The sequence below is a fragment of the Lepus europaeus genome, chromosome 5, assembly GCF_033115175.1.
Source record: "Lepus europaeus isolate LE1 chromosome 5, mLepTim1.pri, whole genome shotgun sequence".
In the NCBI taxonomy this organism is placed as follows: domain Eukaryota; kingdom Metazoa; phylum Chordata; class Mammalia; order Lagomorpha; family Leporidae; genus Lepus; species Lepus europaeus.
Window position 1 is genome coordinate 101,623,027 of NC_084831.1, and position 20,785 is coordinate 101,643,811.

The following is a 20,785-nucleotide window of genomic DNA, read 5'->3' on the forward strand; positions in this document are numbered from 1 at the left end:
ATGAGATAAATAACACCACTACCAACTCTATAGATATTCAAAGGATAAAGAAGGAACACTGCAAAAAACTTCATGCCATTACATTTGACAACTTGGACAAAATGGACAAATTCCCTAAAAACTCAAACTATCAAATCTCAAGAAAAAAACAGATGACCTGAATAGCCCTATATTACAGAAACTGAATTGTGGTTTAAGAAGATCTTCCTACTAAGGAAACTTAAGGCCTAGATAACATTCCTGACAAATTCTATAAAGCACTTCAGGAAGAAATAATGCCATCTCTAGAAAACCTGTTACAGAAAATTGAAGAGAATAGTTCCAATTCTTTCCTTGAGCATTACATGTTATCCAAAAAAGACAAAAACAATTCAAGAAAATAAAAAATATATAAAAGGATAATATATCATTGCCAGTTGAGGTTTACTTAAGGAAAGCAAGCTGGGTTTAATAAGTGAAAAAAAAAATCAATGAAATCCACCATATTAATAAACTGGAAAAAGGGAAAAATGATATAAACATTTCATTTGATGCAGAAAGCATTCGACCAAATCTAACATCCATTACTGTTTAAAAACTCTCAGCAAACTAGGATTAGAAGACATATCCTCAACCTGATAAAGGGTATTAATGAAAAACTAAAGATAACATCATGCTTACTGGTAAAGAACTAAATATTTCCCTCTAAATTGAGGAATAAGGCAAGGATGTACACTCTTACTATTTGTATTTAACATTTTGTTGGATGTTCTAGACATTGCCACAAGGCAAGAAAATGAAAGGCTGGGGGCCAGCATTGTCCTGGCCCACACTTGGCTGTTGTAGCCATTTGGGGAGTTAATCAGCAGATTAAAGATCTCTCTCTCTCTCTCTTTCTCTCTCTCTCTCTCTCTCTCACACACACACACACAGACTGCCTTTCAAATAAATAAACACATTTTTTAAAAAGTAAAAGCATCCAGATTGCAAAGGAAAAAGTAAAATTGTTTATTCACTGATAACATGATTATCTATATAAAAATCCTGCTGGAATCAGGAAGAAAATCTACAAGAACAAATGAATTTAACCAGACTTACAAGAGAAAATTCAACATGCAAAAGTTAAATGCATTTCAATATACTTGCCATAAACAGCAGATATTGAAATTAAAACTATAGCATCAAAAGGAAATAAGAAATAATTGCAATAAATTTCACAAAAGACTGCATGACCTTAATTTTGACAATTACAAAACATGGCTGAGAAATTAAAGATCTAAATAAACAGAAAGTATACCTAATTCAGTGATCAGAAGACTCAATGTTGTAAATTTTCCAATATTGATCTACAACTGAATGTAACCCCAATCAAAATTCCAGCAGGATTTTACTAGTGAAATTGAAAAGATGATTTTAAAATTCATATAAAATGCAAAGAATTAAGAATAGCCAAGGGGCTGGCACTGTGGCGTAGTGGGTAAAGCTGTTGCCTGCAGTACTGGCATTGCATAAGGGTGCCGGTTCGAGTCCTAGCTGTTCCACTTCTGATCCAGCTCTCTGCTATGGCCTGAGAAAGCAGTAGAAGATGGCCCAAGTCCTTGGGCCCCTGCACCCACGTAGGAGACCTGGAGGAATCTCCTGGCTCCTGGCTTCAGATAGGCACAGCTCTGGCCATTGCAGTCAATTGGGGAGTGATCCAGAGGATGGAAGACTCTCTCTCTCTCTCTCTCTCTCTCTCTCTCTCTACCTCTCCTCTCTCTGTGTAACTTTGACTTTCAAATAAATAAATAAATCTTTAAAAAATAGTTAAAACAGTTTTGAAAAAATAAATTTTGGAAGACAAACACTGTTGATTTCAAGACTTCTTATTAGCTGCAATAATCAAGTCAGCATCATATTAGTACACAGATGGTCAAAGAGATCAAGGTTCAAGAATAGAGAGTCTAGAAACAGACCTACACTTATAACTAAGGGTAATTCTTTATCTACAAAAGTTTAAAGACAACCAAGTTGATCGATAACTCTCTGCTCAACAAATGCTGGTTTAATGCCTGAGTTTCCATGGGCCAAAAAATGTACACCTCTCATGCAATACACAAAAATGACTCACAATGATAAATAAACCTAAATGCAAAACTGAAAACTACAAACATTCTAAAAGAAAACATAGGAAAATATCCTTGTAATTTGGGGATAGGCTAAGATTTCACAGATGGGTTACCTACAGCTGATCCATAAAATAAAATGGCAAACTGACTATATCAAAAGTAAACTTCTACTGTGTCTACAAAATTATTAATAGAATAAAAAGATAAGCTACAGATCAAGAGAAAACTTACAGATCAGCAAATTTTATTATTTTTATCCAAAGTAGAAAGGGAACTCTCAAAAATCTATACTAAGAAAACCCACAAACTCATTTAAAAAAACTTGATGAAATATCTGAACAAGTATTTCAGCAGTGAAGGTACATGGTTGGTAAACAAGCCCAAGAAAACATACCTAACATTATTAGTCATTAAAAAGAAGTGAATTCAAACCACAGTGGTAAAAAGACTAATCATATACAATGTTGTAAAGGAAATGGGGCACTCTCACTTGAACAGCTGATAGAAATATAGCATTGGTATGGTGACTTTGAAAAAAGTTCTGTAATTTCTGAAAACAATCAGATATATACCTCTGATCTGCTCATTCCTCTTGATATTTTCCATAAAAATGAAATCATAGTTCATATAAAACTTATTTGAATGTTCATAGAAGCTTTAAACAAATGGTAACTTGAAAAGTCCAAGAACACATGACAAACAAGTCATGCTGTATCCATGAAATCATAATCAGCAATAAACTGTTTTTAAACACAGAAACATGGTTGGATCTCAAGATAATCATGCCGAGTGACAGAGACACAAAGAAAGACTACATACTATGTGATGTGCCATAACACTATAAAAAGTGTAACCTCATCTACTGTCTGAAGGCAGAGCAGTGGTCACCTGAGAACTGGGACAGGGTGGAATGGAGGGGACAGCAAGAGGGGCATGATGATTACAAATGGGCACAAAAATTTGGGGAGAGGGCTGACAGATACATTTATTATTTTGATAATTAGTGATAATTTCATTTATATATACATTTCACAAACATAATAAGCTGTATACTTTAAATATGTACAGTCAGCATATCACAAAAGTAAATTTTGTTTTGGTTTGTTAAGTGGCACAGTAATCCAAGTTGCAGCAGTTCCTGTAGGAGCTGTAGGAGTCTGAATTATGAGTAAGAACAGAAGGATAGATATCGAGTGTAGTCTGCTATCTCAACAAGTTTAGTTTTAGGCATGGAAGAGAAAGAGAGTGGGAAGAGTATGAGAGGATAAGACAGCCTCACATAACCAGAAAAAGTTTGAGTTATATGTGTTCTAAAGTAGAGTCTGAGCATATTCATACTCTATAGACAAGGTGGCAGTTGAGAGAAGGAAGTTGAAAATTTAGGGACAAGAACCAACTGACAGAACACAAGATGGAAAATCCAAGGTGAAAGATAAGTGTTGCATAACGGAATCTTATGAGTACAAATGCAGTTATGTTTTGTTGTTAGCCTCAACAATGCAGGAGTAGAACTGGGGAGGATGAGCTTTGAGAACAATAGGATACTTAAGAATGGTAGAACATTGGAAAAGGCACTGGCTACAGCAGTCAAAATGGTGGTTGCACATAAAAGCTCCATCCAGGGGCATTCTTACATAACAAGAGGGTAGACAACAGCCTAGTTTTAAATAAACAAAATAGCTATCACATACATGTGAGTACAACAGAATGTTTTCCCACACTCTTCCTGTTTGCTCTCTCTTTACCCCAACCAAATTTAACTCATGCATTAATCTATTGATCATCATCCCCAGTTCCTCAAAATAGATTTTTAACATTTATTAGCTTTTTGGGGAAGCATCTTTAACATGCACAAGGAGACACAGTAATTTAATGAACAATAGAGTTCTATTATCCAGCTTAATCAGATCTTAACATGATACCGTATTTTACCCAATTAACAAAATCCTTGAACCAAATACAGGCATACTGGCTAGAAAAGATCTCACCACCAGCAAACATCAACATGCTCATTTACTTTCCAGGTTTTGCATGTTTCGTGAGTGATGCATTAAGTACTTCTGAGAACTTCATGTACTGTGGGCGGGCAAAAACCAAATATGGCCACAAATGGCCACTAGCAAGCTAATTAGTTGGTTTCCCTGAAGTTAACTGCTAATGTATGAAAGCCATGCAAATGAAATCATGCCCACAAGTACTAGGTTTGGAAAAGTAATGCTCTGGCAAAGTATGATTTTTTAATAAAAATATTAATTATGACTCACAGCACTGGCACTATTTTTCTTCAATACATGAATGCTCATTGCTATTTTGGCATTGGTAAATATGGGGAAGGTTAAGAATTGTTTTTATTTCACATCATGTAAAATCTCTGAAGCTGGAAGTATGTAATCAGTTTCTAAAGAGAAGAGCTTTATTCTATAAGCAGTAATAAATCATCCATTAAACCTTTTAAAAAGATTGTAATTTGGACAAATACCTGCCAAAACAGACTGTGTGCATCTCCTCTGAGAAGTTCAACAGTATCCCCTGCCTGAATATGTAAGGGGGGTCCTTCATGAAGGCCGGGGGGTGGTGTTCCCATATAGTTCCTAATGACTTGCATCTTCGGTAAACCTGAAAACAAGCAACACACATTTTAGAACTCAGAAAGCAATAGTGTGTGAAGTCTAACTATACTTTTAAAAAAATACTATTATTAACAATAAAAAAATTTAATACCACTAAATCCAAGTAAACATTTGAAGTCATTCAACGCAGTGCTTCTCAACTTTCTCATTATTTGAGATGGTGATGGAATAAGACACGTATTTATACACTGATTTCTTACATACTTTTCCTCTCCCTTAGCATCAATCTCTTTTTCATTGAAAAAATATTTCTTTTGGCGGATGCCTGCTTCATAAAAAACACATCACGTAGGGTTTAATGGAAAAGAATCAATTTTTTCATCAACTCTATCCTTTCTGCCTATTACTTTCCTCTTGGGCCTTGGCTGATTTCATCACCATGGAGGCTCACCCCTTCTGTGTATGGATAACATTGCCCAGTATAAGGCTCATATCTTAAGGTTATCTTTGTAATTCAAAAGCAAAAAGGTGATGGATGTGCCACTGCAATACTTAAGACATTTATATGGAGAAACTCTTCAGGCTCAAATTTAGGCTTGCAAAACAGACCCAATAAAAGGAACATGTCTAAACCAATAGCATCAACAATATTTGAAATACAGATCCATCCTTTCTCTTTGTATTTCTTTGAATGTGCAATGAAGCCCTCAGTTCAATATTTCATTTTTTGAGAATAGCAGCTTCAACTGCACACAGGCCTAATTGCACCAATATTGGTCACAAATGGACAACATCACACCCACTTTTTCTTTTTTTTTTTTAATTTTTTTTAAATTATTTATTTATTTATTTATTTATTTATTTTGACAGGCAGAGTGGATAGTGAGAGAGAGAGACAGAGAGAAAGGTCTTCCTTTTGCCGTTGGTTCACCCTCCAATGGCCACCGCGGTAGCGCGCTGCGGCCGGCGCACCGCGCTGTTCCGATGGCAGGAGCCAGGTGCTTCTCCTGGTCTCCCATGGGGTGCAGGGCCCAAGCACTTGGGCCATCCTCCACTGCACTTCCCTGGCCACAGCAGAGAGCTGGCCTGGAAGAGGGGCAACCGGGACAGGATCGGTGCCCCGACCGGGACTAGAACCCGGTGTGCCGGCGCCGCAAGGTGGAGGATTAGCCTAGTGAGCCGCGGCGCCGGCCCACACCCACTTTTTCATTTAAGGGTGAAGCTGCCCTTTTCTAGAGAGAAATATCACTCATAAACATATGTGTTGCACATTTGGGGGCTTGAGCCATTACTTATTACATATCCGGAATTTTAATTCTAATGACTGCCCATACGGAAGCCATAACTTGCTGAAAATGCTGCATGAAATAAAGAAGGGTGGATAGGGCCGGCGCCGTGGCTCATTTGGCTAAACCTCCACCTGTGGCACTGGCACTCCGGGTTCTAGTCCCGGTTGGGGTGCTGGGTACTAGTCCCGGTTGCTCCTCTTCCAGTCCAGCTCTCTGCTGTGGCCTGGGAGGGCAGCGAAGGATGGCCCAGGTGCTTGGGTCCCAGCACCCACATGGGAGACTGGGAGGCAGCACCCAGCTCCTGGCTTCAGATCCGCGCAGCACCGGCCGTAGAGGCCATTAGGGGAGTGAACCAATGGAAGAAAGACCTTTCTCTCTGTCTTTCTCTCACTGTCTATAACTCTACCTGTCAAATAAAAAATAAATAAATAAAAAAACAAAGGTGGGTGACTGCTATTGGGTCCTGAAGGTGCAAGTCCCCTAGAAAAGACCTCAAAAGCTACATGAAATGTTCCAGCAAATAGTTAAAGTTTTCAACATCAACATTCGTACCAAAGGGGAGAAAACAAATTAAACAGAACTGCAAAGTTTAAGTCAACATTGTTTTATCAATGCAGGCAATCAGAAGGCAGAAGACTGGAAAACACTGTGCCCTTAACCCCAATTCAGCCGCTGTGTTTGTTCAGGCATGTTACGTGTTGCTCCATCTCCCCTTCGCTTCAGTTCTTGTGCCATGAACCCCTGGAGGTCTGGCTTTCATCCTGCATCTTTCATGGACTCTTTCCCCACCAGATGTTGTAAGGTAGTGCCCCAACACAACCTGCAGACTTTATTGTCTTTCCCAAAAGCATCACCCAGCAAGAGAGCTCTTCTGGGTGAAGTGTTTATCAGGCTTGTTCTTCATATGCTGTTAACAGCCTAAGTAGTTACCATTGCTAACTTAAAAAATACCTAAATATCCTAAACACATGATAAGTGACATAATGATCAATCAATAGGCAGCAGAGGATGTAGGATCAAGGAGAATTTTGAAAAACGGACTGTTGCATTGGCAGTTAATCCACGTTTGGGGAGAGAGTTACAGTTAGCCTCTATTTTACTGAGCATTTCCAGGGCCAGAAAAGTATTGCATTTGGTAGACTCCCTGGGTAATCTCACTTTTATGCCAATTTTTAAATAGAGGCTGGAGGTAAGAAAGAAGAGTTTTAAACCTGAAATGGCTCATGGACATCAAATACTGAGGCCTGTCAAGAGCCCTGGCCTTCTCTGCAGCTGTCTCTTGCCAAGCCCCATAAAGGGAAAACAGCAGCAGTGCCAAGTGACAAATGATGGACACAGCAGCTCTTTTATTGCCCACATGCACAAATTAGTCATTCTTGAAAAAAAGATTAAAAATTCATAGAATTTTTAGAAAAAAAACTTAACTTTGATGATATTTCAACACTCACGTATATACATATGGAATTAAAACAACTAAGATGTCAAAATGTCCTATATCATAGTACCTAGGTTCAAAATCCAGCTCTGGCTCCTGATTCCAGCCTCTTGCTAACGCAGACACTGGGAGTCAATGATGATGACTCAAGTAATTGGGTTCATGCCACTCTCATGGGAGACCTGCACTGCGTTACTGGCTTCCAAGCGCGGCCTGGCCCAGCCCTGATCACTGGAGCATTTAGGGATGATAGCTCGCTCTCTCTGTGTCTCAAAGACATTTTTAGACATGGGGTGGGCATTTAGCATTGGGGTAAGACACTGCTTGGGACACTGGCATCTAATCTCAGAATGTCTGGGTTTGAGTCTGACTTTGCTTCTGACTCTAGCTTCCTGCTAACGCATATCCTGGGAGGCAGCAGGAATTGCTGAAGTATTTGAGTTTCTATTCTGCACATGGGAGAGGCAAAATAAATTCCAGGCTCCTGGCTTTGGCCTGGTCCAATCCAGGTTGTCGCAGGCATTTGGGGAGTAAACCAGTAGATGTTGTAAGCTCTCTGTCTCTCTTATCCTTTCAGAAAAAAAATGAAATAAAAATTTAAAAATATACACACACTCAGGTTACATAGATGCTGAGATGTGAAGCATGGAGCAGTGCTGCCTCATTTATCTTTTTAGATGGACCAGAATGCAGCACATGGCCTGGTAAAATCATAATATTTTAAATAGACAACGACACAGATATTAACATAGTATGATCAAGAAATAAGACCTACCTATGAAAATCAGAATGATGTACTTTGTTTTTATAGTTCATGTATTCCTGATTTTTTCATAGGCTATCTTTCTGGCTATTAATTTCTTCTTGGTTAGATATAAGTTTCACTTGGAAAGTTAGTTAGTAGTATACCAGAATAAGTGTGTTGCTCACCTTATACCTAAAACAAAAAAATGTATAACTCCTGCCAAGAATAATAGTTGAGCCCATGTAATACCCAAAAGAAATGGTTGCTAGCCTCAATTCAGACATAAAGAATTCACAAAGCCCAGTGTTTGACTCATATGATAATTTTGTGGGATGAGTTACAAGTTTGTGAAATAAAGGAATTTATATTTTGGGCTATTTGTTAGGGTAATCGTTGGCTATTTATTCATAATTGGCCAGCCTTTCAATCTCTCAGCATGATCATGATCTGCTGTCAGGGCTGCAATGCTACAGAGATCAAAGGATCAGAGGAATAAGACAAAGGCACAGTGACATGATGAATTCTGACATTTTCCCTTGCTTATGACACTAGCATATAGTAGGTGTTGTACAATCCTTGGGGGGTGGTAAATGGTTGCATTCCAAAAGGTCCCTTTATATTCTTCCTTCTCACAAAAAAAGTCACAGTAACAGTGCTGTGAATATAATCACGTTAGCTGATAAATAATAAATGCAATTAAAATAAAAAGAGAGAATGAGTTAAACTTCACATCAGTGCTCAACCATCAATAGAATACTTAACACAATCTACTATCACAGCAGGCATCACACTTCATAAATGAGATCAAGCACAGAGAAGAAATTAGATTTACAGATGTTCACATTTCGAATAACCATTTATTGTTGATTTAGTGTAGTTCTTCTCCCCTTACAAAATATGCCCAGCAGATTTTTTTTTTAACTTTTATTTAATGAATATAAATTTCCAAAGTACAGCTTATGGGTTACAATGGCTTCCCCCCTCCCGTAAATTCCCACCCGCCCGCAACCCTCCCCTCTCCCGCTCCCTCTCCCCTTCCATTCATGTAAGGATTCATTTTCAATTCTCTTTGTATACAGAAGAGCAGCTTAGTATATATTAGGTAAAGTTTTCAACATTTTGCCCATATAGCACTACAAAGTGAAAAAAACTACCATTGGATTACTAATTATAGCATCAAATAGCAATGTACAGCACATTAAAGACAGAGAACCCACATGATTTTTTTTTTCAAATTAATTAACTTTCTATGCCATTTCCCCTTCAATACCAGGTTGTTATTTTTTTTTTTCATTTCCAATTCTCTTTATATACAGAGGATCACTTCAGTATATCATTAGTAAAGAGCTCATCAGTTTGTGCCCACACAGAAACGCAAAGTATAAGGATAAAGTATTACATTCTATATCTAGAGTCAGGACCTAAGCTGATCAGGTCATTGTTTCTTATAGTGTCCATTTCATTTCCGTAGGTTTCCCCTTTGGTGCTCAGTTAGTTGTCGCCGATCAGGGAAAAGAAATGATATTTGTCTCTTTGGGACTGGCTTAATTCACTGAGCATGATGTTTTCCAGATGCCTCCATCTTGTTTCAAATGACTGGGTTTCATTGTTCCTTACTGCTGTATAGTATTCTATGGAGTACATGTCCCATAATTTCTTTATCCAGTCTACTGTTGATGGGCATTTGGGTTGGTTCCAGGTCTTAGCTATTGTGAATTGAGCTGCAATAAACATTAATGTGCAGATGGCTTTTTTATTAGCCAAATTAATTTCCTTTGGGTAGATTCCAAGGAGTGGGATGGCTGGGTTGTATGGTAGGGTTATGTTCAGGTTTCTGAGGAATCTCCAGACTGACTTCCATAATGGCTTAACCAGTTTGCATTCCCACCAACAGTGGGTTAGTGTCCCTTTTTCCCCACATCCTCTCCAGCATCTATTGTTGGTAGATTTCTGGATGTGAGCCATTCTCACCGGGGTGAGGTGAAACCTCATTGTGGTTTTGATTTGCATTTCTCTGATTGCTAGTGATCTTGAACATTTTTTCATGTGTCTGTTGTATGCCCAGCAGATTTTAATCTCTCTTTAAAAATGTGCAGGACAGAACATTCACTCCACATACTCATGACAGCTCAGTCATTGTTGCATACAATTGAGTAACAAGGTCTTCCCATATTATTCAAAGATCTCTCTGTGTAATGTCTCTCCATTGACCTGCCTCCTTCCATCTGGAATTGTGCTGAGGAAAGCACATCTCCTTTTCACTGATTAGCCTTTTAAAACTTGTTCAGGCTTAAAATCCCTAGTCCCTTAAAAAAATCATTCATATTTTCCTATGGTTATCTATACTTCAAGGGATTCTGACATGCAAAACAGCATAAACTACAAAAGTAGTTCTGTAGTTTCCTTCACTGATACTGATTAAATGGAAAAACCTTCATTAAGAACTATTTTAAGAGTGGGGCATTTGGCAGAATGGTTAAGATGCCACTTACGACACCTGCATCCCACATCAGCATGTCTCTGTTTGAATCCAGCTCCACTGCTCCCGATTCTAGCTTCCTGCTAATGCACACTTTGTGAAACAGACAATGATGGCTCAAGTAGGTAGGTGCCTGTCATCCACAGCTGAGAACTGGATGGACTTCCAGGCTCTTGGCTTCGGCCTGGCCCAGCCTCAGGTGTTTGGGGCATTTGGAGAGTGAATAAATGGATAGGAGACCTCTGTCTCTTAAATAAATTTCATTAATTTAAAAAAGTTATCCTAAAATAATGAAAAAAATATACATTTCATTACATCATGAACTCACAACTTATCCTAGAAAGCTGCTTCTTTCTTCTTGGGAAAACACATACCCAGTACTTGCTTTAGTTCCTTTCTGCCCCAGACTTGCATTTACCATGTATACAAGTATAGTTACAATGCTACTCCCTAAAACATAAATGCTTATTCTACAACTGCAAAATAATATGCAATTTCAACACACATATTTGGGCAATCTTGAAAATTCCTTAAACTTTGTATAATCAATAATCTAAGGAAATAAGATTAAAATGGCTCTGTATAAACCTGATCTCCTAACAAATGTTTACTTACCTTAGCTTGATTTATTCCCTAAAATAATCGTGTGTTGTCCAGCTGACTATAGGCGTTGTCCAGCTGACTATAGCTTTAGTACACATGTGGCTTCAGAATGCTCAGGGAAAATGTGCATTATCTTTTAACTCCATGTTCCCATGAATGTTCTGAAGCCCCCCCCCCCCCCCCCCATAGCTTATGGACAGTTTGGTCCTTTAACGCTTGTTCATTCTATTGCTTGCAGCCTCAAGTCATCCTTCTGCATAAGCAATCAACATGGAGCAGCACTGGTTACATTAAAATGATGGTTTACTCCAGTAACAGTTGTGGGGCCCTGGTCACATAAACTCAAGCCATGAGGAAGCATGTGGAATGCTAGTTTCCCAAACATAGTGTTTATGAAAGAAATACCTACAACAAGATGTCCTTTCAAATATGACTTCAGTTCCTCTAAGTGTGACACATATCAACAAATAAAAAAAAAAAACTTGATTTTTAAGATGTTAGTTCTAGGCAGAACTTCAGCAGAATATCTGTCATATATAAACTGCTTCACTGATACTTTTCACATAAACCTCAACCTTCAATGAATTTAACCAGCTAATTGTACCAGTATCAGCCATTGTGTCTTCTAAGCAGGGCAACAAGAGTGATTGCCATAATATAGATTAGTATCTATTCATGATGCTGACATCACTGGCCTAATGCAAAGGCCATCCCTGGGGCAATAACTACTAGGAGAGTGCTGCATGGGAGATAAATGGCCTGTCAGTAATATGCTGGCCTTTCACCTCTGAGGCCTCATTTAAAATCTAAACACAGCCACAGGAAAAAATAATTAGTTTTACAAGATGTCAGAGGATATAGTTGGTTTATCCTGGGAAACTGATCACAAGAATAACATATTCATTCATTCATTAAATGTGTCTGGTGCGCTCAAGTGCTGGGCTCGGCAGTTTCAGAACAGGGCAAGGGCAAGCTTCCTGTCCTCAAACAGCCAGTAGTCCACTGCACAGAAAGCTGAACGCACACAACACAACCAGGCATGAGCTCCCACCCCAGGGGAATGTGTGGAAAATGTTCCTACCCATAAAAATGCTAGGAAATTTTAATATCTTGAGTAGGACCCTGAAATACACGTTTGAATTCGTCTGTACCTCTCATGGGTGTGATTTCCAAACTCTGGCCAGGTTTGGGAATCACATTCTCGTGAATAAACATGCAAAGCACCATGACCCAAATAATTTTTTGAGAAAATTATAGTGAAATATGTCTCTCATCAAATAAATGCTATTTTTTATAGTTTGAAAATAATTTTTCCTATTTTTGAGAATCTAATTTTTTTACATTTTTAAACTGATACATAAAACTATACATGTTCATGGGGCTCCATGCAACATTCTGATACATGTATACATTGTGTAATGTTCCATTGAGGTAACCATATCAATCACCTGAAATATTTACTACTTATTTATGGTAAAAACACTCAAAACCTCTTCTAAGATTTTAAAAAATAGGCAGTATATTACCATTTTCCATCATCACCCTCCTACTCTTGATATACATTCACAGTCTAAGCATCAGATGCTGATGACCAGGCTGAGCGGTCTGCGATGCTAGATGCTGGGCTTCACCTGCTTATCACACCCAGCGAGGCCCTTTCCAAGGAAGCACTGCTCTTTCCTTCACAGGTTGCACTTGAGAGAGAAGCAATAGGAGCCCTGAAAGGAAACCATCTGCTTCAGCAGAAGCAGACAAGTTGGTGGAAAACAAACTAAAGAACTAATTATTCACACAAAAAATACTTTCCATCAATGATTTTAAAAATCTGTACCCAAAGAAGCCTACTTTTACTTTTATAAACAATTGTAAGTCACATGAAGGACATAATCACTGCTCATATAAAACAAGGATCAGGCATAGAAGCTGATCCTCCAACTTTGTAAACAGTGACAAGTCTCTTTGGTACTGCCTATGGGAGTATTAGTGAATCATGCATCAAGGGTGAAAGAAATAATAATACCTTTTAGAAGTTACTTCTTTTATTAAAAAGAAGCTATAGACTACCAAATATGAGAACTGTAGAATCTCATGTTACTCTAAATTCATGCAAATTTAACATTCTGCTTTATCATATATGTGTACTTCAGTGGAAAAAATAAAGTTTCCCTAAAATCTTTAAATAAGATCAAAGCTCTGGAAGAATATTTGAAGTGTCTGGCATGCCATGAAGTATCTTTCCTCAGGGTGTGATGAGTCCAGTTCGGGAGCACGGTCCTGAGCTAAGTCTCCTTACCTTCTTGGAAGACAGAGAATAAAATCACACAATTTCCAACTAAGGACATCATCATCTTATATGGTACATTATGAAATTAAGAACCAAATGGTATATAAATCAAGTAAACTCCAACAGCCAGATAGACGCAGAAACAGAACTAGACCTTTACCAACCCCAAGTTCAGGCCTCCCTGGTGCAGGCTGCTCATTCTCTGCAACCTGAGGGAAGCCAGCAGTGGCAGGGATGTGGCTTCCTGACAGTGACCGATGGCCCCTCAGGACGATTTGATTCCCTGCTGGTCATGGATGCTAACCCAGGAAGCAAGAGAAGAGGAGGTAGCACTTTCCTTCCAGGTGAAAGATTAAGAGCTCCTGCAAATTAGTTAAATTCCAGGAGAGAGGTAATAATTCCCACTGGTGTATTAAAAAGGCAGAGCTTCAAAAACCCTCGACTTAAAAAAAAAAAAAAAAGAAAAAGAAAGAAAAATCCCTGTGCTTGACAATCTGGTGAACTCAGTGCCTCACCCGTCCACATGCGGCTCTGTGGCTCCATGGGCGAGTGGGCACATGCAGTTCTTTCTACACTAAGCTATCATCACTTAAGCCACATCATTCTTCCAACCACACCCAGGTGTCTCAGGGACGGTGCTTAGACAAAGACTGCACGTGAGACACTAATGGTGGAGAAGGGAGTCTGTCCGCAGGCTCAGCCCTCACTGCAGGAGGATAAACTTGATCAAATTTTCTCTTAGAGAACACAGAATGTGGGAGGTGGAGTTTTAAGTCATCAAATGACAATTATTTCTCATTTCTGAGGAGAAAAGATAACTGGGAAGGGGTCAGCACTGTAAAGTAGCAGGAAAAGCCACCGCCTATGCTGCCAGCATCCTGTATGGTCACCTGTTTATGTCCTGGCTGCTCCACTTCCAATCCAACCTCCTGCTAACTGCTAACGGCATGGAAAAAACAGCAGAAGATGACCCAAATGTTTGGGTCCCTGCCACCCATGTGGCAAACTCAGATGAAGATTCTGGCTCCTCGCTGACCTTGGCTCAGCCACTGGGGAAATAAACCAGCGGATGGAAGTTATTCCTGTCTCTTCTTCTCTGTCAACACTTTAAAATAAATAAATAAGTCTTTAAAAAATGATTGGAATCAGGGCCAGTGCTGTGGCACAGTAAGTTAATCCTCCACCTGTGGCGCTGGCATCCCATATGGGTGCCGGGTTCTAGTCCCAGCTGCTGCTCCTCTTCCAATCCAGCTCTCTGCTGTGGTCTGGGAAAGCAGTAGAAGATGGCCCGAGTGCTTGGGCCCCTGCACCCACGTAGGAGACTGGGAGGAAAACCCTGGCTCCTGGCTTCAGGTCAGCACAGCTCCGGCCATTGAGGCTATTTGGGGAGTGAACCAACGGCAGGAAGACATTTCTCTGTCTCTCCCTCTCACTGTCTATAACTCTACCTCTCAAATAAATAAATAAAATCCTTTAAAAAAATGATTGGAATAAAAATTTTCCAAAATTGTTGGTCCAAAAAGATCCACTGAAGCCTGCTGTGTAATCTTTCTTTCACGGAAAGTACTGAGCTCCAGAATGACCGTGAACATGGTTTCCTGGGCTGGTTTCTGATGCTCCTATCATAGACCTCATCCACTCAAATCTACTGAGCATGTTTCTTTCCTTCAACCAACATGAACATTTAGCAATCTAGTCACAAAGGGCATCTAAAGGATAAAAGAGAAAAAGTAAAAATGATTATGGCACTTTGTGCAACCGACCTTGCTTTCTTCGTTGTGAGTTCATTCATTTGTTCTACAAATATTTGCAGATCATTCAAGTATAGGTACTGGGATTACAGCTACAAAAACACTGACACATACACCTTGTATTTTAGGGAAGACGAGCAAAAAAGCAAGCAGATAAATATAATAATATCAGATATAAATATTATGAACATGCATTTAGAAAAATATACTATTTAGAGGGTAACTCTCTAAGAGAAGGTGATCAGATCAGATTTAGAATCTGAGAAGACAGTCAGCATTTAGGTGGAACAACCTGAACAGGCAAGCTAAACCACAAACTGAAGACTCAGAAATGCACCTGAGGCACTTAAGGGACATAAAAAAGGCAGCAGGGCTGGGGAGGGGAATCAGACACTGCATGAAAACAGTGGATACAATTTAAAATTGATAATATAAAATTCTGAGGACCTGTCTCACCTACACTAATTCTGTTGAATTAACTGAGAAGTATTGAGCAGGTCAAGTTCTCGTTAACAAGGTGTACCTTCTTTCTGGCACATACCAACTGTTGTCTGTACCCCCCCCCCCTTTTCTATCCAAGGTGAGAAAATAGTCTTATCTAACTCCTCTCACTCTTCAAAGCTCATATACAACTTCTGCTAAGAAAACTTCTATACACTGCATTATATACCCTCCTTAAATTTCTATGTTTACCCTTAATCCCAGCGTGATAAGAAGTGGAACCTTTGGATGATTAGATCATGAGGAAGGAGTCCCCACAAAGAGACACTGGAAAACCTCTCACCCGCTCCAACCCACTGGCACACAGTGAACAAGTGGCAAGTTACAGACCCAGAGGAGGTCCCTCACCAGACTGAATCTGCTGGTGCCTTGATTTTGGATTTCTCAGCCTCTGGAGCTATCCAATTAACTGCTGATTACAGGCTGATCTGTCATAGTATTCTGTTGTAGCAAAGTTACCGGAGAAGCAAAGGGTTCTTGTCTTCATGCAAGAAAGAATTCAGGCGTGAGACAGAGAGCAGGGGAAAGCAACACAGCAAGGTTTATTAGGGTAGGGACATCCGCAAGAACGGATGGGCACCTCTCCAGACAGGACCTAAGAGAGAGTGCACAGTTGACATTTAGGCTGGGGTTTTTAAGGGGATGGGTCTTGCCTTCCCGCCTCTTCTTCTCCTCCCCTCGAACAAAGGACTTGTTGGATATAAATATGAAAAATTCCTATCTGAGTTTTCCCCCGAGTTATCAGACAGGGGAAGCCTGACTGGCGTCGCCCCGCCTTAGAGGGAGGATGGTTATCAGATAGAAGGGACAGGGCGTTTGAAGTGCAGATACTGGGCTGCACCTGTTAGGTTATTGGGACGACTTTAAGATGCAGATGCTGGACCTAGATGTCAACTCCTTAGGCATTTGTCACATACACATAAGCTCATTTCTGACTTCCTACCTAACAGCAGCACCCACCCCTGTTCCCTACAGTGTAACTTCAATGCCTAAAATATGCATTCCCTTAGATTCTCATGCTTATTGCTTTAAAACCACTTATTACACAAAAATTAGTTAACTAATATATATATATATATATATATATATATATATATATATATATATCTACCAGGCCATAAACACCTTTCTAACTATAGTCTTTTTTTTTAAAAAAATTTATTTTTATTTGAAATACAGAGTGAGAGAGAGAGAGAGAGAACGTGTCTTCCATCCGCTGGTTCACTTCCCATATGATCACAAGGGCTGGAGCTGGGCTGATCCTAACCCAGGAGCTTCCTCCAGGTCTCCCACATGGGTGCAAGAACGCAGGAGCTTAGACCATCCTCCACTGCTTTCCCAGGCACATTAGCAGGGAGCTGGATTGGAAGTGGAGCAGCCAGGAACCAGTGCCCATATGGGATGCTGGCGCTCTAGGCCGGGGCTTTAACCTGAGGTGCCGCAGTGCCGGCCCCTGTCTATAGTATTCTAACAGTTTACATATATGTTATACAGTGACCATCTTGGCAACAAAGGTTATATTCTTTATCCCAATAGATTGTTTTGGGAAGAAGGAAGGAAGGTAGTGATCCTTCTCCCTCAAAGACCACACTTACAAATATGCAAATGTGCATATACACACATGTAACTGTACCACCAAAATGTCTCTCTAATTAAACCACTTCTTCCCATTCTCATTTCTATTCCCCACTTCAAGCATTGCCATTCTAACTGATCTCTCCTTGCCTACTCACATAACACTTGATCACCCTACACAGAGCAGCCTGGATTTTTAAAAATATATTTAATGGCATTTCCTTTAAAAAAAAAATCCCTTCCCATTGTACTTAAAATTAAATCTCAACCGTCAGTCACTGCCTATAAGATGCTATATTTTCAAGCTCTGGTAAGTCTCCAGTCTCACCTTATCCAATCTCATAATCACTATTTGTAGTTATACTTACCACCTTCAGGTGCTTAAAACACCCAAGCAAATGGGTCCTACCAGGACAGTCTACATTATGAATCTGTAATTTATACAGTGATTATTATCCATCTCCTCTTTTTTCCTTTCGTATCTATCTGTACTTCCTAAATTTATGATAAACATCTATTATTTTAATTAGCTTTCAATAATAAAAACAAGTCCAGACATGTGGCTTAGCAGTTAAATGCCCATTAGCAGGTCTACGTCCCACGTGGGAGTGTTTGGGTTCGATTCCTGCCTCCAGCTTTCTGCTAATGTATACCCTGGGAGGCAACAGTGATGGCTCAAAGCAATTGGGTTTCTGTAACCCATGCAGGAAATATGAACTGAGTTCCCAGCTCTGGGCTTTTAACTTTGGTCTCCCCAGCAATTGCTCTCATCTGAGAAGTGAACCAGAGGGGTATGGGGGCTTGTTCGTTTTCACTTTCTGCCTTTAAAATAATTTTTTTTAGTTCAGTCTTTCCTGGATTTACTAATACCATGATCATCACATGGAGTCTCCAAGAGAAAAAGTTTCTTTTTTTTTTTTTTAATGTTTATTGCTTTCATCTACTTGAAAGATAGTGTGAAAGACACATACATACACACACACCCTCCCTCCTTCTGTTGACTGGTTCATTCCTCAAATGCTCTCAGCAGCCAGGGTTGAGCCAGGCAAAAGCCAGGAGCTCAAGAGTCCATCTGAGTCTCCTGTGTGTGTGGCAGGTACCCGAGCACATGAACTATCATCTGTTTCTTCCCCAGTGCATTAGCAGAAAGCTGGGTTGAAAGCAAAGTAGCTGGGACTTGAACCAAGAGCAGCTTTACCTGCTACACCACAATGCCCAACCCTCAAGTCTACAAATTTAAAATAACTTTTAAATAAAAAATACTTAGTTTTATTGTTACTACAGAATCAAGCTCTCATCACTTATTAATTTTGACTTGATTTTAAACTGTATTTATTTGTGCTTTTACATCATTATCTGCAACTGAAATCTTACCTGAAATAAAGTATTGTAATGTGTAAAGTTGCTGATGTCTTTTCAAAAATCCTTAATGACTCTTATTAATTTATACTCATCCTGATTATGCTTTAAATTAGGTGACATGCATCATTTATGGTAAAAACAACCACATTTTTATTCCTAGACACTCAATTGTTTCCAGTTGTTTGCTTGCTCTTCCCTGGTTTTCTCTTGACCTCCCTCCTCCCTGTGATACACCTGCTTGAGTGGCAAAGGGCACATTCAGATTCATTCCCCAAAGATTCAGATTTGTGCATAGTTTATTGATTTGTATGTTAAAATGAAGAGCACATAAAATTGGTATTCCTGACAAAAAGACTCCAGACTACCATTTTGATGTGATTTTTTTTTAAGTAGCTAGGGAACCTGGAGGTCAGAGACCAACCATCAACATACCTAAGTAAAAATATACATGGATTGAAGAATCTCTTTACCCTTCTTGCAAACATTCTTCTATAATGAATATAACTTCTGAAATATGATAAGGTAGAAGCAGAAGCATGGTCTCCACTTTATAAAATGATCCTACACTGAAAATATTAAATTTGAAGATCTTCCAACCTGCTCAGTCTTCGCAAACTTTCATGAGCCCCTTATCAGACTGAAAATCTGTTGCCACCACAAAGCCTAAAAGCCAGCTCTAAAGTTTGGATCACATCTCTCTGTTTACCTAGAGCTTTCTGTTTTCCTTCTTGCACATTTTCCTAAAGTGAAAAAGGGAATTCAAGGCATATGGCTCCAGATGTGAGCAGAGTAAAAATTCTCAGTTTAAATCCAGTGAATGCATAACTGTGTCTCAAAAACACAATGTTTCATAAGGGACACTGGATACATATCCACATTTTAACGTGGTAAAGTTTTGTTTAAATTCCTTTTCACAGGGACCAAAGATCAACAACTAATGTATCTACGTAAGCATATATAAACTGAAAAGATTGCTCCCACCTCAGCAACTCTCCTGAAACTGTCCGTAATCTAGAGAGGATGGGATAGCAGAAATCATGCCAAGTTGTGTATTCATTCTTTCTTTCTTTCTTTTTTTTTTTTTTTTTTTTTGACAGGCAGAGTGGACAGTGAGAGAGAGAGACAGAGAGAAAGGTCTTCCTTTTCCTTTGGTTCACCCCCCAATGGCCACTGTGGACGGCGCATCTCACTGATCCGAAGCCAGGAGCCAGGTGCTTCTCCTGATCTCCCATGCGGGTGCGGGGCCCAAGGACTTGGGCCATCCTCCACTGCACTCCCGGGCCACAGCAGAGAGCTGGACAGGAAGAGGAGTGGCTGGGACAGAATCCTGCACCCCAACCGGGACTAGAACCTGGGGTACCGGCGCCACAGGCAGAGGATTAGCCTAGTGAGCCGCGGCGCCTGCCAAGTTGTGTATTCTTTTGAATTAACACTCCTCTGGCAATGCAGACACCATGCACTGGAATGATGTAGCAACTGCACAGAAGATGATTCCTAAGAGTATTTAGTCAAACATTGTCATTTACACATGAAACAACTTAGTCTAGCTGCACACAGCTAGCTTAAAACCAACTTGGTTTTTTAAATTTTCTTTTCCCTAACAATCCTCTGGTACTCAGTGATGGTGGAATCCTGAGTTGATGTGGAGGGGAGCGGGGAGAGGGAAGATTACAGACAGGTCATGCACAATTATTTCAAATTTAATACTTAATGAATAATCATTACATTTTCCAAAGGAAATTGAGGAAAAAATCAGATTTAAATTTTCTAGTGAGAATGATAGTTTTGTAACCAACAATAGACTCTTAAGACTATTATAGAAAATTCAGAGATTTAATTCCAAAATCTCCATACCCCAGGATTATTACGTTGAGAATACATATTTGGCCTCTTTCCTTCAAACTAGGAACAAAAAAAATACCATATATATAAAGTATTACCATATAAGATCTTCTCATCTACCCTTTCCCAATGCCTAAGATTTCAAATGTAGGAAGGATATCAACTTTATGAATAGTATTAGGATTTCTTTGTCCTTCAAAATCTCAATCCCAGCTGCTCCCCACTTCACTACCCACAACCAATTCAAAAACTACTGCTTCTC

The 20,785-nt window shown here is 39.4% G+C and overlaps 1 protein-coding gene across 1 annotated transcript in view; it reads right to left on the reverse strand.

Annotated features, from left to right (window-relative positions):
- The window catches only part of VAV3 (vav guanine nucleotide exchange factor 3), a 415,772-nt gene that overhangs the window by 62,810 nt on the left and 332,177 nt on the right, over nucleotides 1–20,785 (reverse strand). Inside the window, exon 20 of the mRNA XM_062191859.1 lies at nucleotides 4,567–4,703. Coding sequence (XP_062047843.1) covers nucleotides 4,567–4,703 — 137 coding nt within the window. The remainder of the gene's footprint in view (nucleotides 1–4,566; nucleotides 4,704–20,785) is intronic.